A 23,294-nucleotide genomic window follows, 5' to 3' on the forward strand; every position below is an offset into this window, starting at 1 on the left:
GTGAACCTGTGTTAAATGAACTATTGGCAAAGACAACATCAGTCTCTGAGCATTAATTTGTCCCCAAAACAAAACATGGGAACAATGTACTTGGTGGAAAAAGTAAGACTCTAGGTTTGGAAAAGAAAAAAGTAAGTGAAAAAAAAAACTGCCTAAAAATCAAAATTATTTAAGCTGTACATTGATGACTTTTGTGCATCTTTGGTATTTATAGAATATTTCCAAAAAAAAAAAGAATATTTCAATGAAAAGCTCCATTTTAAAAAGCCAACATGATTCATTTCTAGTCTCCTGATTCTCTGTTTTTGCTCCTAGGCCTTGCTAGCTATTTTCATAAAGATAGAGAAGGGGATTCTGACAAAGAAAAGAAATTAGATGCATTGAAAAGACTCTAAATAGTTAAGAATCTGATGAAAAAAGTCAAAGGCTATCAATATTTAAGTGGAGACTAGAAATAACTGACACTTTTTCAACTAAATTCATTCTTTCATTAAAAAATCATGTCACACCATTCTTCTTATTTGGTTTATGTTGTTTTTGTGTTTCCATTCAGAGGCTAGAATGTGCCCTGAACGAGATGTAGGTGATCATTTAGCCTTTATTTGTTTTCTTCATTTCCTTACCTCTATTCTCCCTCATTTCACCATTCACTTCTTTTTTTTTCAACTGAGATATAATTGACTTATAATATTACATTAGTTTTAGATGTACAATAGTGATTCAATATCTGCATATTTTGTGAAATGATCACAATAAGTCTAGTTAACGTCACTGTTCACTTCATGATAGACATGTCTTACAAAGTAGTTCATTAGTTTTTTGTGTTTTTTTTTTAAGATTTTATTTATTTATTCATGAGAGACACAAAGAGAGAGGCAGAGACACAGGCAGAGGGAGAAGCAGGCTCCCTGCAGGGAATCTGATGCAAGACTCTATCCCAGGACCCGGGGATCACAACCTGAGCCAAAGGCAGACACTCAACCACTGAGCCACCCAGGTGCCCCAGAAGTTCATCAATTGTTTTTGGTATTTTTGGTATGTGAAAAAGCTTGGGAGTTGCCAGGGCCCATCAGTGTAATTTAGGCTAATTGTAAACAGGCATTTCTCCCTTTCCACCCAGGGGCTCACTGAATTCCTTCATGTTGTCAAGTAATTAAAACTCGAGGTTATTTTGTCACGAGTGTCTTTATTTTACTTCAAATTGCTTATATTTATGAACCAAATATGTCAGTTCAAAATAAAATTCAAAATGGCTGACTAACTCAGAAAAAAATCTGCCATTTGTGTCTGGGGCCTTTTGGCTACAGTATCTACATCTTCTCTGGCCCCCTTACCAAATAAGGCGGAGGGGGGTTCTCCCTCACTTTCCCTGGACCTCAGCTCCCCATCCATGTGCCTACCCCATGGCTGATGCTCCAGTCGAACCAAACACAATCACTATTCCTGACTGAGAACTGTGTCCAGATTCCTGCCCCTTTCCCACCCACAGTAGACACTTAAATCTTAAGGACTTCATTCAAAATTCTGATCAGTAAAGGTTTCTTTTCTGATCATAAAAGTATATACACCACCATAGATGATTTTGAAATGTTAAAAAAATTAAAAATATAAAGTTCAGCAACCACCCCTTTACCCATAGGTATCAACTTTGTGTAGATGTGTAGATGTGAAATCTAGTGGGTCATAACGAGTATAGAGTTTCTGGTCAACTTCCTTCCTGAATTTCACCGCCCCCCCCCCCCCACCAGCACCCCCCCCCCACTCCATCTCCCTTTCCTCTGTTCTCTTTGAAAGGCTTGCCCTGAGCAGGTCCATTCTGCAAGTTTCATCCTTCCCTTCTCACATGCTAGGTCCCCATCTGCTTGACTGGATTACAATTTCTGAATGGAATTCTTGTGTTAACTTGCTGCCCTCTGGTGAGTTTATTAAAGCATTCCTCACAAACACTGAAATTTACTCTGACAATGACCACTAACAGGAGATACCTGTGGTTTTTGGGTATAATTCTCCCTCCAAGGAATAGAACCTCTGACTTCAAATTTGTTTTTGGCCTGCACAACAGAAAAATATCTGGAAAATTCCCCAATATTTGGAAACTTAAGTAACATATTTCTAAATAATCCATGGGTTAATAAAGAAATCAAAAAGAAATTAGGTAGTATTTCTAAATTGAATTAAAATGAAAACAAAATGTATCAAAATTTGTGGGGTCACCTAAAGCAGTACTGTGGGAGAAATTTATAGCACCAAATGCATATAAAAAGCAGGGGTGGGGAAAAATAGCAGGGCAGGATGAAAAGGGGCAGATGGAGTATCTTGGAGGTGATATGTTCACTATCTTGGCTGAGGTAATCTCACAAACATAGATATGTTAAAATTTATCAAATAATACACTTCAAGTTTGTGCTATTTGTTGTTTATCATTACATCTTAGTAAAACTGTTTTATTTTTTTAAGATTTTATTTATTTATTCATGAGAGACACAGAGAGAGAGAGAGAAGTAGAGACACAGGCAGAGGGAGAAGGAGGCCCCATGCAGGGAGCCCAACGTGGGACTCGATCCTGGGACTCCAGGATCATGCCCTGGGCCGAAGGCAGGTGCTAACCCAGTGAGCCACCCAGGGATCCCCAAGTAAAACCGTTTTAAACAGACACGTGGCAGGGAGGGCACCTGGATGGCTCAGTTGCTTGAGCACCTGACTCTTGATTTCAGCTCAGGTCATGATCTCAGGGTCAATGGATAGAGCCCTTGGTGCAGAGTCTGTTTGAGATTCTCTCTCCTTTTCCCTTTGCCCCTCCCCCTGCTCTCTCTCCCCCCTCCCTCTCTCTCTGTCCCTCTGTCTCTCTCTCAAATAAATAAAATCTTTTTAAAAAATTGGGGTGTCTGGGTAGCTCAGTTTAGGTTTTGGTTCAGGTCATGATCCCAGGATCAAGCCCCAAGTTGGGCTCCCTGCTCAGTGGGGAGTCTGTTCTCGCTCTACCCCTTTCCCTTGCTCATGCTCTCTCTCTCTCTCTCTCAAATAAATAAAATCTTAAAAAAAAAAAAAAAAGCCAAACATGCGGATAGTGGCTACAATATTAGCCAGTGCAGATAGAAAGCATCACTAAAAGAAAACCAAAGGAATAGGTAATTAACAAGCTAGTAAAATCTGGATTCAAAACCTGACTCTGCCTCTTGCTGAGGATCCGCATACGTCTCTTTACTTTGCTCAGCCTCGATCTTTTCATGGGGGCAATAGGAATATTAGGACTGGAATATTAGGACTGCTGGATGAGGTGGGGGGTGGTGGGGGGCAGTGTGCAGAGTGGTGTGGGTGGTGTTTGCATGTATTGCAGCGCAGATAGCAGGTGCTCCAGGTGCGCTGATCCCTCCTGCCTCTGGCACCCCTCAGGCCAGAACCGCTTTCCCCCCCGAAACTGTCTGTCCAGCCGAGGAGGGCAGGCAGCACAGGGCGGATAACCGGCCATGGATCAGACCTGACACCATGTGCCTGGGACTGTGCGACTCACCCTCTTCCAAACCTGTGCCCAGGCCCTGCCCCTCCCTCCAGGAATCCCCCACCAGGGTTTCACACCTGCTTACAGGACACCTGGTTCTTACCACCGACACAGACAATTGTCATTTATCAATTATTTTTGTTTCTTTGGAAAATAGCCCCCTCCCTGGAAAAGCCCAGCCATACTTACAGAAACAAAATAAGAAGCAAGAATTTATCTTTGTGTTTACGCATTAAAGCGCTGATGAAATCAATAAATAAAAGCCTCTTCCATGACCCCTCCCAATACTGACTTGAGAGAGATCAGACTATTACCTTAATTCTTTCAATCTATTTTTGTGCCTATAAAGCCTACAAAGCCATCATGATTCTTGCTCCGACGGTTACTGGTTGCGTGACCTTGGGCAAGTCACTTCCCAGCTTGGCGCTTCAGCATCCTTATTCACTGAGTGCAGGTATTAATCATTCCTTTGAGGAATTTGAGGGTTTTTGTGACAGTCAAATGAGTTAATACATGCAAAGACTTAGACCAGCTCCTGGTGTACAGAGTAAATGCCTAAGGAGCGGGAGTATGCACATACACCACCTATGCTAGTTTGTTTGCAAAAGCAGGGTCAGGATACGATGCCAGGATGGATCTGCGCACTGGCTCTCAGCTCCAAATCCACTCCTACCACCTGCTGGATGACACTGTAGCTACACCTATGGAAATGGCTCCTTCACCAGCTGGTACAGTTTCACGTTTTGTTCCTAGAGGATACTGGAGAGACAGCACAAGGCAGAGAAGAGGAAGGGCTTCTCTTCCAAGTTCAGGGCTCTATTAATCCTGCTTCTAAGGCACAGCTGCCAGCAGCTTGCAGAAGACCTAGTGGTGCTCACACCCCAGAGGGCTTTGTCAGTGTGCCAGCAGGAAGCCTCCTGCCCCCCAGCCGTTGGCAGACTGCAGATGGGCCCTGACCCGTGACACTGCAGTGAACTTCTCCACCATCAGTGGGCACAGCAGCATCTTCGACCAGTTCTGACTCCCAACCTTGGAGGGATGGGGAGGAGCCTTCCAAATGTCTTCCTTCCACGGATACTCTCCCTCAGCCCTAAAGGTATTTTACTTCTAGTAAGTAACTTTCTTTGACTAGTTAATAATTCTTCCTATTAAACTTTCCATTTCAGATTGCAGGTGTGGTTTCCGTCTCTGACTGGATCCTAACTGAATATCTATATCAACATATATATATGGCCTACAGTCCGCTTTCCCTTTCGTTATCAAGATACACTGGGCATCTTTTTCGTCTTCCCAAACATAATTTGTTTATCTTTCAATGTGGTTTTTGTGTCTTTGATTACACAGATTTACATTTTTTTAAAGATCTTATTTATTTATTCACGGGAGACAGAGAGGGAGAGGCAGAGACACAGGCAGAGGGAGAGACAGGCTCCTCACAGGGAGCCGGAAGCAGGACTCGATCCTGGGACTCCAGGATTATAACCTGAGCCAAAGGTAGACACTCAACCGCTGAGCTACCCAGATGTCCCAAGATCTACATTTTTATGTAGTCAAGACGGTGGTCCATCTTTTCCTTTGTGACTTCTAGCTTCTATGTGTTGCCAAAAAGTACCTTTCTTCTCTCCCCAACCAGATCATAATTCCCTGGAGGGCAAGGACATTTTTTTGCATCCAGAAGTTTTCTAGCCACCTGATACCCAGCAGAACAAGTACCTGTCGGTTGATGTCGCTGATGAGAAAGCTGAATGAGAGCTAGCACATTTCTAGTGCAACAAAGCAGCAGATGTAAAACTTGGGGCTAAGAATAAAGAAGGGATGTTGCCCCCAATTTTCATGGATGAATGTGTTTGTGTTTTGCTTACTAAGCAATTCTGGAAGAGCACTGTTTTGGGGTGTAGGAAGCAAAGGATGGGTAAGATCTGGTTCCTACCCTCATGAAGTCTGCAATCCCTAAATGCCTGTCACAAGGGGGTTAGTTAGATCACTGCTGATACATCCCTCCACTGGAGCCCTGCAGCCATGAAAAGTCTCAAGGAGACCTATGTGTTTGGATACAGAATAGACTCTGAGATATCTTAAATTTAAAAAAAAATCCAAATGCGGAACAGTGTGCTAGCATTTGGGAAGGAGGAAATGAGAAAAAGACACAGACACCAATGTGTTTATATAAGAATAAAGTATCTCTGAAGGATACTCAAAATAGGGCAGCCCCGTTGGTGCAGCGGTTTAGCGCCACCTGTGGCCTGGAGTGTGATCCTGGAGACCCGGGATGGAGTCCCACGTTGGCCGCCCTGCGTGGAGGCTGCTTCTCCCTCTGCCTGTGTCTATGCATCTCTCTCTCTGTGTCTCTCATGAATATATAAATAAAATATTTTTTTTAAAAAAGGGGATACTAAAAATACTAGAAACAATAATTACCTCTGGGAGCACCCGTCTGGCTCAGTTGGAAGAGCATGCGACTCTGATCTTGGCACTGTGAGATGGAGCCCCACATTAGGTATAAGATTACTTAAATAAATAAAATTTAATAACAAAAACAATAATTACCTCTGTGGAAAGAATGGGGGGTTTGGGGGGGTAGAGATCAGGGTGAAATTTACTTTTCCCTGTGTACCTTTTTGTACCATTTAAATGATTTTCTAGATGCTTGGATTATATTCCCAAATAAAGAAAATAGGGATTCTTAAAAAAATGAAATGAGATAGACACATGTATACACGAAATGAAAGCATGAGCAGTAAGAGGGAAGAAGGGTGACAAATTCAGAATTCTAAACTCCATGTTTCCAGAATGGAAAGATGATGCTGGGGGGGCGTCTGCTCCCGGGGACCACCGCTGGTAGGTGGACCGAGGAGCAAGCTGCCCTGCCTGTGCAGGGTCGGGACACCTGGGCGAAGGCAGGCCTAGGAGAGGAGTTGTTGAGACCTGTCTGCTCAGGTCCCCGCATGTGTTCTCTGACTGCCACTGAATTCACTTCCTTGTCCTTCCCAGAAATCACAGCCTCCGACTGAACACAGAGCAAAAACAGGAGCACCTGGCTGGATGGACTTGTCACATCCCAGACCTATGGGTGAAGAGCCAGGAGCCTGAGGAGGTTGGACCTGCTTTCAGTTACTGGCAGAATGAATCATCTTTCTTGTAAGTCATAGAACTATTTTAATATTTTATCAGGATATTTAACTTAGGCCAAGCCCAGTTTTTACAGGCCTGAAACTATTGATAAAGGGGCACTTGGGTGACTCAGTGAGTTAAGCGTCTGCCTTCGGCTCAGATCCTGATCCCAGGGTCCTGGGATGGAACTTCACACTGGGCTCCCTGCTCAGCGGGGTGTCTGCTTCGCCCTCTGCCCCTCCCCCCTGCTCATGTGCGTGCTCTCTTGCTCACTCTTTTCTCTCTCAAATAAATAAATTAAATCTTTAGAAAAAAATTCTTTTAAATTAAAAACCTATTGATAAAATTGGCTTCCCCTGACATTTCAGGGTCATAACTCAAGCAGAGTGGGCAGGCTCCCATCTCCAAGACCCAAAATGGGGTGCAAACTACTGAGACAGGCCTGCCTGCCCAGGTGGCTCAGCGGTTTAGCACCTGCCTTCAGCCCAAGCTGTGATCCTGGAGACCCAGGATCGAGTCCCACATCGGGCTCCTTGCATGGAGCCCGCTTCTCCCTCTGCCTGTGTCTCTGCCTCTCTCTCTCTGTATGTCTCTCATGAATAAATAAATAAAATCTTTAAAAAAAAATAGGCCTGCCTTCTGTGTCTCAGGAAATGTTTTCACAAGAGCAATGAGGTACAGACAGGAAGCACAGGCCCCTGGATGTGGCAGTCAGCCAAATAGAATTCAAGTTTGGTTCTTCCCATTTTCTAGTAGTGTGATCTTGTTTATTATTCAGCTTTTCTGAGCCTTGACTTTCTGATCCATAAAATAGGCACAATTACACCTCTCTGTCATTCTCACAGAGTCATCATTTTCAGCATTGGTAAGCGACCAGACCCAAGGGCTGAAGTTGCTAATTTGGCAGCAGCAAGAAGCACCTAGCCCAAACTGGTTCACTGTCTCCTTGCAGGGTGGCCGGAGCCTGGTGATCCAGGCAGACTTGAGTAGAGGGACAAGGATGCCTTCAAGTGGTAAAATAAGCAGAAATGTAGGATAATCAGATGTAGTACTGAGCTTCTGATTGTGCATTCTGGGAATGGAAAAATGTCAGCAGCAATTGGGATAGGAATGGGGGTCACAGATGAAGAAGCTGGGTCTGTGTTTCAACCTGATTCATGAGAACAGGTTTGGGATATTCAGAGGCATCACAACTGGGTTTCCCATCTGCAGGCTTGCTTCCTGATCCAGACTAGAAACAACTCTAAAAAGTGAGCCAACGCCCCTTATCCCTGTCTTGGCAACATGGTTATATCACCGCCACAGAAATAACTACCACCAAAAATACAGACAGGTACAGGGTGGAAAAAACTTTGCCCAACCAAGAGGGCAAAGCCACCCTGTGTACCTGGCCAAATATTCACAGTGCGACAAGCTGAGAGAGCAGCCTGTCTGGTGGCCAAATTACATTAATCAGCACTGACCACAAAAAGATTTTAGAAGAAAGAAGACCCACAGATCCAGCACCCTGCTGAAGAAATAAACATGACCAGTGCAGCTGAAGCTCCTGCATCATTCCCCCTCTTTCCCCAAATCCCAGCCACATCTCAGGTAACACCCAAAATCTATCCCCCAGTGCATATTGTTGTATTTGTGCAACATGGATATGAACGCACAAGCAACCTACAGGACTTTTATGTGGGTTTTTAACATTGTGTAAGTTATATTGCACTTGCTCTTTTATTTGTTCAGAATTTTTCCTTTTTTTAAGACTTTTCATTTATCACTGTAATAGTTTATTTTTTTTTTCACTGTAATAGTTTAAAGTGAATAGTTCAGTGGCATTTAGTACATTCAATGTAACAATGTTCCCATTCACCACTACCCAGTTTTAGTAAGCATCCTCTTGCAGTGCATGTGGACGACCCACCCATACAAAATTGCTGATATTTGTTTCTGACCTAGAAAATGGCATTTTCCTATGGCTCAACCTAACAATCCCAGTTCACTTCCTTTCACTGTTTGGTAGTATTCCTTTATGTGACTATATCCCAATTCATCTAACCTCCTATCGATGGATATTCAGGTTGCTTTAATTGTTTCTCTCCCCCCCCCCCCCACCACACACACACACATTGCTGCTCTGAAAATGCTCCTCCTCATCTCCCGATGCATGTACAAGAGTTTCTTTTGGGGCAGAGACCCAGAAACGGAATTGCTGGTTCATACTGTGTGGACATATTCAATGTTTATAGATATCACCAAGTTGCCCTCTAAGATGATTGTATTGATTTACACTTCTCTGAGCAGCGTAAGAGACGTCCCTTTGCTCCATGTCCTCACCCATACTTGCTACTGATAGGTTTTTAAATGTCGGTATGATGAGTGTGAAATGGTAACTCATAGTGGCTTTAGTTTTGCAATTCTCTGATTCTTCAGCAGATAATGTTCCCATTTGTTTACTGCTCATTTGTATTCCCTTTCTTTTTACCAGTGGTTCGTATTTTTTTTTTTTTTTTGCCCATCCAACTGGACTGTTTGATGATTTCATAAATTGTAGGGTATATATATTTATGTACATTTATATATATTTATATAGCCCTTGTCAGTTATATGGTATGTGGGCACGTACCATTCCCCAGTTTGTAGCTTGCTCTTTAGTTTTTCAATGTTGTTTTTGATGTTTTTAAATTGTTTAATGGAGGAGGGGTGTTTCTACTTAAATTCACAAGTGACACATCTGTAGGGGATTAGTAAAGAAAAAGGTGAGTCTATCCAAGAAATAGCTCTAACCACTTAGTTTGAGATCATAGAAAATTCTTTCACAAAATTCTGGGCTTAAGGTACACTGATCCAACTCTGTGTGACATTTTTCATGTTCTTTTGCATATGTTAGGGCTTTGGGTAATCTAGAAAGAGCGAGGGGCGGGAAGAGAAAGTCTCAGGCTGTGGCCCAGAGGCAGATACTCTGCACACCATAAAAATGATAAATCCCAAACCATTTATCTTTCAAGTCATTCCAAAGCAACAGTAGGAGAGGAGATGAGTTTGTTGGGATTTTTAGTTCTACATATAAGTTATGGGCCTCAGATTTCACTGTGGCCCAGGCCTTGCAAATGTTGGATAAGGCTGAGCATGGGAGGATGAGTTAGGATATGGAGTTAAGAGGGGTGGAGGGTTGTTGTCAGCGTCCAGGCAGATCTCTTCTGATCCAACTGAATCCCCTCTGCCCACCCAGACTCCATCCCCATCCTCCAGCCAGTTTGGCTAGCTTGCCAGATTGTAGGGGGTTTTGCTTGTAAAGATTCACACTTGTGTGTGAGGGGGAAGCACCTGGAAGTTTAAGTTCTCCCACCTGTGGCCACTCTTAGCTGAGGGGAGGGGTGAGGGAGGATGGAAGCTCAGCTTTCTTATTCCCTGTCGAGTGGAGAACTCAAGAGGTCAACTCCCCGCTCTAGCGCGCGCCCTCCAGGCCAGGCCCCCTTCCCCAGCCGCTTCCCAGCACCTGCAGGCTCCTCCAGAGAGCAGCTCCCCAAGATCACCTGCACGTGAGTCCTCTGCCGGTCTGATTCGGGATGGGTGACAGGGGATCTGCATTCAGGGCTTTCAGGTCGGTTTTAGTGTTTGTTTTGAAGGAGGAGAAATTGCAGCATGTTTTGTGTGCTGAGAGTGGTGTCCTCATAGGAGGGCAGGATGGGACCGGCCTGCACAAGAGGAAAGGCGGCTCTTGGGAAAAGCACAGACCGGATGGTGCACCCACTGTTGACAGGACAGAAAGTAGTAAATAGGGTTAGGGTGCAGGTGGCTCAGGAGACTCAGTGGTGGAAGGTGGAAATCTTTCCTGATTTCTTCCCTTAGTGAAGCCACTGAGACCATCAACTTAAAGTGAGGAGAGTGGAGGATGATAATAGAGGTCTGCAGAGTTAAAAGAAAGTGTAAAATAGCCTGAGAAAGCAGAAGGTGATGTAACTAGGGAAATGTTACAGGATTCCGAGAACCATGAAAGCCTATTTGAAGTTTATGGTTATTGGTTTTAAATGAGACCGGTCTGCAACACTGTGTATTTGTACACCAGCCTTCACCAGGAATTCTAGGACAAACGTGGGGGTAAGTAGGCATATGGGTGTCCAACCAGAGCTTGGACTCTGCCCCAAGAGGAGGACTGAGGGAAAGGCAAGGGTGTCAAGGGGAGGTGCAGAGAGTGAGTTGAGTTTAATGATAGGTGGACTCCAGCTGGATAAAGAGGGAGGGAAGAAGTGAGAGGTGGTGTTGACATTGCAAAGATGGCTGACTGGGTCAATGGACGATTGACACTTCAGTGGCACTGAAGGCTGTGGGGGGCAGAGTCCTAGAGAAAGTGAGATGGAATGGCAGGAGGCAGCTGTCAGAGAGAGGCACGTCTGAAACTGAGATGCGGGTGGAGGTACAGACATTGGTAATGACAGAGGTCACTGGATGCAACACGGGGAGGACGTGGTGGTTAGGCTGATGTAAAGGTGGTGGGAAAAGCTCAGGGGCAAATGTAGAGTGAAAAAATGGGAAAGTGTATGCCAAAATGGAATCATAAATTAATTCACTTTCTTCTTTGTTCTTCTGTTTCCTAAATATTCCACAATGTGCATATATTACTATGTAACCAGAGATCCAAGATCTTGCACAAAGGTTAAAAGGAAAAAAAAAATCCCTTTATTTATTGGTCAGTTACTATTATTTACAACTACCCAGTCCACAAAGCTCATAAAGTTATTCTCAGGAATTTTCAGGCATCTTCCAGAATCATTTAAAATGAGACCAAATGAGACACACAAGTTTCACATGCACACACTTTGTTTCAAGAAACACTTACTTTAAAACACATATATATTTGTATTTGCTGTATTTGCATTTGTATTAAGAAATCCTTGGGGCACCTGGGATGCCCCAAGGCATCAGTGGTTGACTGGTTTGCCTTTGGCTCAGGTCATGATCCCAGGTCCTGGGATCGAGTCCCACATCAGGCTCCCTGTAGGGAGCCTGCTTCTCCCTCTACCTATGACCCTGCCTCTCTCTCTGTCTCTCATGAAAAAATAAATAAAATCTTTAAAAAAAAAAAAAAAGAAATTCTGAAATTATCTCTGGGGTGCGGAGGTGGGAAGACCAAGCATTTGATGGACAGAAGTGCAGGCAAGATCTGAATACCTTTTTGTATTTTCTTCTCTTTGAGCAATGTAAAGAGATTACCTGTACAAAAATAGTGTTAAAAAGTAAAAATTCATACAATTTAAAATTTGTAATAAAAAAATCCTGTTTTAAAACTTCATATATGCAAAACTTACATCACAAAATAGTTGTTTACGGACGCCTGGGTGGCTCAGCAGTTGAGCGTCTGCCTTTGACTCAGGTCGTGATACTGGGTCCTGGGATCGAGTCCCACATCGGGTTCCCTACAGGGAGTCTGCTTCTCCCTCTGCCTGTTTCTCTGCCTCTCTCTCTCATGAATAAATAAATAAAATCTTTTTTTAAAAAAAATCGTTGTTTACATAGGCAAATCAGTGTTTAAACAAGGAATTTCCCTGGCACTTTTTTTAAAGATTTTATTTATTTATTCATGAGAGACACAGAGAGAGAGAGAGAGAGGCAGAGACACAAGCAGGCTCCATGCAGGGAGCCTGACATGGGACTCGATCCCGGGTCTCCAGGATCACACCCTGGGCTGAAGGCAGCACTAAACTGATGAGCCACCTGGGCTGCCCTCCCCTAGTACTTTTTAAAAAGGGTTCCATTTTCAGAAATTTAGCTGCTGTTTAAAGATACAAATTTGTGCTACCACAAATGTGATATTCTTAACACATAGTTAAAAGCAAACTGCAGGCTTCTGAGGAGAGCCAGACCCTACCAGAAAGAAAGTTAAATAACTTGTCACAGGCAACAGGTGCTTCCCTCGACGACAGCTACAATTGTTTCGTATGGCTCCAGAGTTTAGAATGAGGGGCCATGGGTTTCAGTAAGAGCTAAGCAGGTTCAAATCACAACAGGGAAAGGGACAATTAAAGCTGTCTCAGTGAAACCAGGTGGCCAAGCTGCAAAGCAGGAGATATACAGGATTGCAAATCCTCCACTAACAGCTATTGAACTTTAGTGAGCCAGCTGACATTCTGAAGGCTGGATCATGGGTTCTCTAGGGTCCTTCCAAGCTCCAAATCCATGACCTTTGGCGAGTGTGAGTTCCCTCCACGGAGAGTTAAGCAAGGGTTGAGTGATGGTGGACTAGAAGTCTGTCATGGCTTAAGAGGATGGACTGAAACAAGTTTCAAATAGATTAACCACTGGTACCTGACAACAGATCTGAGGACCTCAGGCCATGAACCCTAATCCATGCTACATTAAAAAGTTCAATATAAAGGTCATCACTTCTTGGAGCACTTGGGTGGCTCAGTAGTTGACCGTCTGCCTTCAGCTCAGATCATGATCCCAGGATCCTGGGATGGAGTCCCACATTGGGCTCCCTGCAGGGAGCCTGATTCTCCCTCTGCCTATGTCTCTGTGTGTCTCTCATGAATAAATAAATAAAATCTTTTAAAAAAAAGTTCATCCCTTCTTGTGGGCACCAGGATAGGAGCACAAAAGTTGTTTGGCAGTACTCAAATATGAAATGATCATGCAGACGAGCGAGGACCCACCTCTATTAATGTTTAAGATTATCACTAAAAAAGAATTAAAGCATTTCAGACTAAAGGTGGAGGACTCACAGATCCTGAGAATAAATCCATAAGTATCCAAGGACCCAAGAACTCTAGGTTAAGAGTTGACTAAATCAACTTGAGTTGACTTGACTAAATCACTCAGAGTATCTGACCTGGAAGATGTTATGACACAATTCTGGCTCAAAAGTTATCTATAAAATGAGGTAAACTTCTCTTTTGGTCTACCTCTGTGGAGACCTGTGATCATTGATAAAGGGCTGCAGTTCAGTAGCACTCCATTCTGATTGATCAACAACCACATTGTGCCAGCTGCTTGTATGTTTGCATTACCTGAGCACTGGCTCTAAGAGGAACCCTGGTAATATCAAAACTGCCCACTAGCGTGGTAAGGCCTTGCGGCAGAGGCCAATAGGATCTGTGGTAACTATTATGTCTAATAATAATCGCCACCAGTAATTTCATCATAACTGCTAACATTTGCATAGTATGGTTTAAAAAATTTCCATGCCCTCATTTTGTTTGGCAGAAACCAAACTTTTGAGGGGAAAAAAAAAAACAGAAAAGAAACAATTAACTACGGTTCTTGTAGGTTGAGCAAAACTAGGCAAAATATATAGAAACCTCACTCAGCCCACACATTTCTTTCATAAATGTCTGGACAATGGCTGTAGCCACCCGCCAAATAGCTGTGATCAAACCACCTCCTGTGTTTCACTCAAAATTTTCATACACACACACACACACACAGAGAGAGAGAGAGAGAGACAAGGGACACACATTTACACACTTCATTTAAGAGAAATGACTGAATGCTGGGTGTACTCCTGGTGTCCGCACAGGCCCATGACTTATAGTCATCAATGTCCAGTGACTCTTAAAGTGCTTGCCGGAGAACCCTGAAAAGAAAGCTCGTGGCAAGTTCCCTGATTCTAGAATTTACCCTTGCACAAGCACCAAATTCCCGTACAACAGAAGTGTGAAACAGACCACAGGACCAGGACTTAAACATCAAACCCCAAATGCTGCTGATGAAGGAGGGTTCCTTAGCAATGTTTTGTCCAGCAGGATTTAGAGCCAAGAGCCAGCCTGCTTCTCTGGATCAGTCAGGGAAGCAGCAGCCTTTCACTCACAGGACATCAGTGGGAATTTCTAGGATTGATTTGTGGCCAAAATTCAGCTGGAATTAGATGCAAAGGAACTCAAACTCTACAATTTCCATTTTGGTTACTGCCAGAGGCATCTGCCACCTAAAAGTGTATTACATTATGATATATATCTTACATTCCCTTAAATCCTTACCTTAAATAGGTAATATTTTCCTACTTTATAGATAGGCTCAAGAAACAACCTTCTTGATTTAATGTCTCAGAGTAAGTGAGTCACAGGCAAAAAGGAAACCCTAGGCCTCTACCTCCAGATTCTTTGCTCTTTGCTTTATACTACGTCATCCTTCACTTGCAGAGAAGCACTATGAAATGGCCAGAGGTGATCTGTGATATTTAATTGGGCAAAGACTGTAATCATGAGCTATTAGCTTTGATTGTATAAACAATGGTTTTGGAAGATCACCCTGACATGTATTAGACTCCTCTCCTCAAACTACATTCAATTCCACGTAACTACTATATTTAAAAAAAAAAAAACAACTTCTGAATATTTCTCATAGCAAATATACCATAAATTAACTTTCACATTAATAATTACAAAATCAGGCACCACTGAGAGTTATTTTTCTTCATTCCCTAGATCTTTCATGAGCATCAGCAGATACCAGGAAATGTTCCTAAACCCCTGTTATGTCCTCTGACATTCCGGTTTACTCAAGTGGGGAAATAAAATCCTGTAAACAATAACTGTCTGGAGGACTGCAGCAAATCAGTTTGCCTCCAGACTGGCCCAGACACTTGGGGGAATGTAGTGGCCCATGTGGCCTCAGCCTTGTCCCCACCCACTGCCAAATACAATGACCCCTTCCTCTGAAACATCAGTGTTCACCTCTTCTCTGTCCCCAGCATGTGACTGGTCACTCCTGGGGGAAAAGCTCCCCACCCACAAGCTCTGCAATGTGCCCCTCATCCTGTGGGCAGGGTGGGGGTGGTCCATCCCCGCCCTGGCCCCCACCCTGCCCCTGCTGTTGTTTGTGCCTTTGAAGAGTGTTAAATTATGGAAGCCCCTCAGGACCCTCCTTGTCCCCCAGGACCTCTTATTTATACTAAAGTTCCCTGTTTTCAAAAAAAAAAATCTGCATCTATAAATTAAGGCTTTAAGTTCAGGGCTTTCAACCTCCCTCTTTCAGGAACTGAAAAAAATTCCTCTTGAAATTGAAAAAAATAGTAAGTTCACATAAATAAAGATATTCAAAACCTTAATGTAAAAAGTATCAAGGCTTCCATATCGAACCACACCCTCTAAGGCACAGCCCGACAACCGTCTGATTAAGGACTGAACAACATTCCCTGTGAACAGCTTTAGACTCTCTGGCTGCCTCTCTCCTCAATCCTTTGGGCCAGAGGAGCAAGTGTGTTGGGGCAACAAGGCAGGGGCTGTTGACCATTGTCAGCACAGTGCAACCACCAAGAGAACCCTTGGCCAAGAGAGACATGCTATACGGTACAGACTGAATCCTGATTCAAACCTCATGTGCAGCCAGCACTACCCATCTGTGTTTCCTTTTCAGATGAAGGAAACAAGATATTCCCTTCTCTGCTTTAGTTGGTTTGACGTGGGTGTTCCGTCATCGGCATCTGAAAGGTTCTGACCGACACAGGATTTAACCTCAGGTGGTAAAGTCTCTGCTCTCATAGTGGCTCAGTGCGTCTCTTTTCATACAGTCATCCTAGAGCAAGGATGTTCTCGGCCCAAGAGAAACAGTTCCTGCAGGAATATCTTCCTTACACTCAAGTGGTAAGTGCGTGTCGTATAGAGCAAATTCTCACCTAAGCAGATGTGCAGAAGAGAAGCCTTAGGAAGGGGAGAGCAGAGGTCAATGAACCATGCATGATCTCTATCATCATCCAATGTCCAAAACAAAGTCGTGCAGAGGAGACACAGAATGACAACAAGGGGTGTTCATGTAGAAAAGAAGTCGAAGCCCAGTTGAGGCTAAAAACAGTGGTTCTTAGAGCTCAAATTAATCTTAAAGTGTACCTGCTTCCACCCTTTACTTCAGGGATTCACAAACCAAGACCAGTTGCATTTCTCAGGGTACACAACTCCAGCTAAGACGACAGTCCAAGGCTTCAATAAAGAAAGTGTTCTAACATTCAGACTTGTCAAAAAGAAGAAAAAAAAAGAATTTCCTGTGTCAGTAAATAGGGAATTTCCTATTGTTAGGAGGACAGACAGAGGCCAGCTCCCCATCTATCTCTGATTCCTATGACGGGCGGGAGAATGGAATGATGAACCAAGCTTCCTTTCAAGTCAAAGAGTCAAACTGTCTACTACAATAAAAGTTCTTTCTGTGGCACAGGGAATACTAGTTTCTTCCGTAGTGTGTACGCAGGTTGGGGCATTTGTTTCATCGTTCCTTGTTTGTCTGCTTGTTGACTCACATCATTGTTGACGGCAGTGAGGATGGATAAGATATCTTCATGTCTGCAGGCAGATAAGAAAAAAACATGTTCAATCAGGAGACAGAAAGCACATCATAGCAAGGAACCCTAAACCATGTGGCTTCTTCCCAGTTTAATAGGCCAAGATTCCCCCTGGAATTCTGCCAAATATAAAGAAATGCTTATGTCAAAATTAAAACAAGAGATGCAAAATCAAATGAAGCTGTTCAGTTCTATATTTAGCATTTAAGAACACTATACCAGCCACATCTTGCATTTTAATTTTTTTTTCTTTTTGTTAAGCAATCTACACTGAATGTGGGGCTTGAACTCATGATCCTGAGATCAAGAGCTTCACACTTGGGGCGCCTGAGTGGCTTAATGGTTGAGCATCTGCCTTTGGCTCAGGTCATGATCCTGGGGTCCTGGGATCGAGTCCCACATCAGGTTTCCTGCAAGGAGCCTGCTTCTCCCTCTGCCTATGTCTCTGCCCTTCTCCCTGTGTCTCTCATGAATAAATAAATAATCTAAAAAATAAGTAAATTAAAAGAGTCTCATGCTCTTCTGACCTCACATATTACATTCTAAGGCACTTGATCCACAAAGGATGTTTGCATTTAATTATTTTTTCAAGTTTCTCGTCCAAACTGGTGGATAGATGATAGATGATAGATAGATAGATAAGTAGGTGATGAAGATGGAGAGGGACACTACTATTAATAATTCCCTCTCCATTCTTGGTTTGAGGAGGGATACAAAGATACACATGGCACAGTTCCTGAGCTTAAACACTTCAAATGCAGATATGAAGCATATACCAAGTATGGCATATACACAAAATTCACTAATACAAGGCAGAAGATCAACACCATATAAAAAGTGGACAAATCCCCTTCTTTTGTGGCCCCCAGAAGGCTCAGTCAGTTAAGCATCTGCCATTGGCTCAAGTCATGATCCCAGGGTCCTGGGATGGAGTCCCACATGAAGCTCCCTGACTGGTGAGGAGTCTACTTAGGTTTCTCTCTCCCCCTTTCTCTACCCCTCCCCCTATTTATGCTCTCTCTCATCACTCTCTCTAATAAATAAATAAAATCTTTAAAAAAAAAAAAAAGTGGACAAAGTTCCATTGTAAGTTCAGAGGAAAAAGAGCACTTCCTGCTGGGAGATGATTCCATAGAGGAGTCTTCTCTATGAGAAGCCTGGGCTTGAGTGATATTTAGCATTTATCAAAATGTTCCAGGAGTAGGCCATTCATATACTTGAGAGCAAAGCACAGGCTCTCTGGAGATGGAACTCAATTGTGAATCATGCCTGGCTACATCCCTTGATGATTGTGCGCCACAGGCACAATTCACTGTGCCTCAATTTTCTAAGCCCTAAAATAAGGACTATAAGAGTACCCATTTTAGGGACTGCATGAGAAGTAAATGAGATGCTTTATGGAAAACACATAACACTGGTTATCATATTCCCCTGACCATCATTTTTAATCTCCTTAGTATTACTACTACTTATCCTCATCATGATTGCTATTTTCAGGTGGGAATGCAGGCCCTATCTGTTTCTTTGTCCTTGCACCCTGTCTCATACCAGCTATTCCCTCTGCCACTGGCTCTTCCCAACACTGACTCCTTCCTATCCCTCAGTCTCACTTGAAATATCACCTCTACTAAGAAGTCTTCTTTTTTTTTTTTTTTTTTTTTTAAGATTTTATTTATTTATTCATGACAGTCAAAGAGAGAGAGAGGCAGAGACACAGGCAGAGGGAGAAGCAGGCTCCATGCACCGGGAGCCCGATGTGGGACTCGATCCCGGGTCTCCAGGATCGCGCCCTGGGCCAAAGGCAGGCGCCAAACCGCTGCGCCACCCAGGGATCCCCTAAGAAGTCTTCTCAAGTAGCTCCCTGCCCCATTCTCTGTATTATCTTCCTTTGCTTTCTTCATAGCAGGTATCACTTCCTGAAAGTATCTTACTGATTTAAATATTCACTTACATGTCTTTTAAAGATTTATTTATTTGAAGGGAGTGAGGGGAAAAAGGAGAGGGAGTCTTAAGTACACTCCACACTGAGTACAGAGCCCGACTCGGGGCTCAATCCCATGACCCTAAGATTATGCATGACCTGAGCTGAAACCAAGGGTCAGACACTTAACCGAATGTGCCACCCAAAGGCCCCTCACTTACATTTTCATTACCTCTCTTCCTCTCACTGGATGATAAGCTCTATGGAGAAAAGATTCTCTCTCATTCACAACTGTACCCTGAATCCCTAGCTCAGTACCCAGTAGAGCAGGCACATAGTAATAAGTCCTTGATAAATACTGCCTTGTCCCCGAAGTCACAGGACATTGGTCTTTAATGGCTATGGGGGGCGGGGGGGGATGGAGGGATTAGTGAAGAAGAGGGAAAAGCTAAAGTTGATTCAAGATTCCAATCCTGAGTTTCCAATTCTGAAATCCCAGAAGAGCACTGGGACCATTCCTAGAGATGGAGATTCAGGAGTAGGAGGCTGCTGGAGAGAACTAAGTAGATGAATTCAGGACCAGGCTCCAAGGGCAACACAAAGGTGGGATTCCAACAAGCTGCAAGAAACATATAGGACTGACCCAAAGAATGAGATACACCCAGTCAGTCACTGGCCTAACAAATATTTATCAAGCTAATAAGAGATAAGGTCCATGTCAGGTGTGAGTATATAAAGCTGAATGAAACAACTCTGCTCTCCAAAAACTCAGAGATTAATGGACCAGAGATGCCAATTTGGGAGACATTTTCACAGAGATCCAGTGGCTTCCAGGGATAGCTACCGTTGCCAAGAGCTATAGAGGACAGAAAATAGGGTCCAGGGCTAAACCATGGTGAAGGCCCATTTCCAGAGTACCAGGTAAGAAGCATGTGGCAGACACAGAAGGAAAAGTTGTCAGAGTAATGGCAGATCAAAGACATTATAATGCCAAAGACGACACAAGTAATCAGTAAATATGAGTCACCGATAAAGCCACAAATAAAAGGCCCTCCTACCTTTATTCATACTGTTCCCTCTGTCCAGCATGTCTTTCACCCCAATTATTTACCCAACATCTATCTGTCATCTCTAGAAGCTTCCCCTGATCCTTCAAATCTGGGGGAGGTACTAGTTCTATGTGCTCCCATACACCAATGCTTTGGCATGTGTGTTTGCCGCAAGGGATGTTCTTCCCCCATCTAGTTTCTCTATCCCTCTAGATTGTGAGCAATTTGAGGTCAGGGACTGTGTTTTTCTTTAAATTCTGTATCTTTCTTTCCAGTTATATGCTGGTGTTCAATACAGGTTTGTTGGATGGATAGATGTTTGGATGGATGATGGATGAATGGATGGATGGGAGATAGATGAATGCATGAGTGGGTGCATGAATAACTAAACAGACAGGTAGACAGATGGACAGATAAACAGGTAGGTGGATGGGACAACTCAAAACTCTCACCTTGGGACCAAGCTCTTCAGACGATTACACAGAGACTGAATATACCAGCTGCCTTTCTCCACATGCCGAAAGGATACATAGCCAGGGACAGTGGCCAGGCCAAGAAGGAAATCTGCAGCATCAGGAATACTATCCTTAAGGGAAGGGGATACATGCTCAGGATTTACAGCATCTGCTTCAATGGATACAGGAGTTTGTATCCCTTTACCTTGACAGGCCTGGATAAAAAAGAGTTTGGGTTTATGAGCCAGACCAGGGCATTTCTGAGCTGTGAAATGAGACATGATCTCCCGAATGGGAACAAGGGTCCCATCTGAAGAGTAGACAGCTCCAAATTTCCCATGGGTCAAAACACAAAACACAAAGCAATCTCCATCAACATGGTCTGGATGACACTTAAATTCCTGCAGAACCTCGTCCAGATGTCCTTTTGTCACATTTTTATATACATGTACACTGAACCCAAGCCACTGAAACACACGGCTCAAGCACTCTGTAAAAAAAAAAAGGAAAGAAAGGGGAAACAATAAAATGAAATGAAATTGAGTGGAATGAAATAAAATGAAGGGATGAAACAACATGTAATGCTATTTGCACAGCAAAGAGCCTGAAGCTGATTTTTTTACTTTCAAAACCACAAAATTTTACAATTTACCTGCCTTCTTATAGTTACCTATAGTGCTATCACAATGGTTACATTGTGTCAGCAGAAGAGTCAGCAGAAGCCTGAGTTTCATCCTATTTCACAGATAAGAAAGCCAAAGCCCCAGAACTCTCCCGCAGTCACAAAGTAATCAGCGGTAGAACCAGAGCTCAAATGTAGTTTTTCTCTAGCTGATGTGCTATGCTTTCCCCCAAAACCATGGAGTTGTAAATGGTCAGGGACTCTTGTCACTCAACAGGTTGGTGACACCTCTTCTATGGTCTAAGTGTTTGTGTCCCATGAAAAGATGTTCAACATCATTTGTCATCAGGGAAATACAAATCAAAACCACAATGAGATACCACCTCATACCTGTCAGAATGGCTAAAATTAACAACACAAAAACAAGAGGGATGGGGAAAATGGGGAACCCTCTTACACTGTTGGTGGGAATGCAAATCAGTGCAGCCACTCTCTACAGAGAGAGTATGGAGGTTCCTCAAAATGTTAAAAATAGAGCTACCTAATGGTCCAAGAATTGCATTACCAGGTATTTACCCAAAGGATACAAAAATACAGATCCGAAGGGATACATGTACCCAATGTTTATAGCAGCATTATCAATATTAGCCAACTATGGAGAGGACCCAAATGTCTGCTGACTAATGAACAGATAAAGAAGATGGAGTGGGGTGTGTACACACACACACAATGGAATATTATTTATCCAACGAAAACAATGAAATATTACCATTTGCAACAACATGGATGGAGTTGGAGTGTATTATGCTAAGTGAAATAAGTCAGAGAAAGACAAATACCATAAGATCTTACTCATATGTGGAATTTTTTTCATATGTGGAATTTAAGAAAACAGATGAACATATGGGAAGGGGAGAAAGAAAAAAGGGGAGAGGGAAACAAGTCATAAGACACTTTTAATGCTAGAGAGCAAAAAAAAAAAAAAAACACACAAAAAATGCTAGACAGCAAACTATGAGTTGATGGAGGAAAATGGGTGGGGGATGGGCCAGATGAGTGATGCATATTAAAGAGGGCACTTGTGATGAGCACTGGATGTTGTATGCAAGTGGTGAACCACTAAATCCTACTCCAGAAACCAATATTGCACTGTATGTTAACCACCTAAAATTTAAATTAAAAAAAAGGCTGTGTCCCCTCAAAATTCATATGTTGAAATCCTAACACCCAAGGTTAGAGGATGAGGAAGTGGGACCTATGTGGGGTGATTAAGTTGTGAGGCAGAGCCTATAGGGAGACCCCAGAAACCTCCCTCACCCCCTCTGCCAAGTGAGGTTGCAGCACAAAGGCTGCCATCTAGGAAGTAGGTTCTCACCAGGCATCAGAATGTCAGAGCCTAGATCTTGGACTTCCCAGCCTCCAGAACCATCAGAAATAAGTGTTTGTCATTTATAAGCCATCTAATTTATGGTATTTCATTATAGCAGCCCAGGTGGACTAAGACACCAGGGACTCCCAAGAGGCCAGAAGCATTTATGACATCATTCTTACATTTAAATGGAAGATTAAAATTATAGAAAGAAAATGTAAAAATAAAAAAGTGATTTTAAGATCTCCAACTTGCATTTGATATACTATTCCAGATTTTCTTACCAGCATCTTTATCAGTCCCCGGTCTATCTGGCATTTTGGCAAATGTATGGTTATTGACAATAACACAATGGCCTCTGTGTTTCCGATCCATCCTGTACACATTTGCCTCCTTGAAAGAAGAAAAGATAGAACCACTTATTAGGGAATCCTCATTTTAAGGGTCTAATGTTTGTAACCAACCACTCCATTTATCAGTACCAATGGCTGAGACTTCTTAAGATTCAGGTACTGGCCTGGAATTAATTAAGTCTAATGTGGAATGCCAGGTACTGATTAAATATCAGACTTCATTTGGTTTGACTGCAGACTGTCGATTAGCAGTGCCAAGTAACAAAGTATGTATTTTGACTTTGGCAAATCAAGAGCTTATGCAAAAGTATCTTTTTTGGATTAGCAAGGTGAAGAAAGCATTAAGTAAGGATCTAATGAGACAAATATATCAAATGCTTATCACTTTTCAGATGGTAAGGTCCTGGAGTGATCTGACTCCCCTAAAAACAGAAATCTCTTTTGTAGAAATCACAGTGAGAATATTAAAATACATGCAATTATTTTTGAAGGCTACTGTAAACAGCATGTGATTACAAATAAGCTGAGTTGGCTTCAGTGGGGCTTCTGTGTGGCTACATGATCTTTTTTTTTTTTTTTTTTTTATGATAGTCACACAGAAAGAGAGAGGGGGAGGCAGAGACACAGGCAGAGGGAGAAGCAGGCTCCATGCACCGGGAG

General features: G+C 43.0%; 1 protein-coding gene and 1 long non-coding RNA gene across 2 annotated transcripts in view; one reads left to right on the plus strand and one right to left on the minus strand.

Moving 5' to 3' along the window:
- The first annotated feature begins 4,076 nt into the window (after positions 1–4,076).
- Positions 4,077–7,246, plus strand: LOC144305787 (uncharacterized). Its single transcript, XR_013372843.1, has 3 exons — positions 4,077–4,609; positions 6,491–6,637; positions 6,979–7,246. It is a non-coding gene; the product is annotated as an uncharacterized LOC144305787 (long non-coding RNA).
- A 4,006-nt stretch (positions 7,247–11,252) lies between these two features.
- Positions 11,253–23,294, minus strand: part of CASP10 (caspase 10) — a 34,601-nt gene continuing 22,559 nt past the window's right edge. Inside the window, exons 6-8 of the mRNA XM_077885395.1 lie at positions 22,566–22,674; positions 20,288–20,780; positions 11,253–16,866 (exon numbers count right to left, since the gene is read on the minus strand). Coding sequence (XP_077741521.1) covers positions 16,713–16,866; positions 20,288–20,780; positions 22,566–22,674 — 756 coding nt within the window. The 3' untranslated portion in view covers positions 11,253–16,712. The remainder of the gene's footprint in view (positions 16,867–20,287; positions 20,781–22,565; positions 22,675–23,294) is intronic.

This window comes from Canis aureus, chromosome 36, assembly GCF_053574225.1.
Source record: "Canis aureus isolate CA01 chromosome 36, VMU_Caureus_v.1.0, whole genome shotgun sequence".
Taxonomy (NCBI): Eukaryota; Metazoa; Chordata; class Mammalia; order Carnivora; family Canidae; genus Canis; species Canis aureus.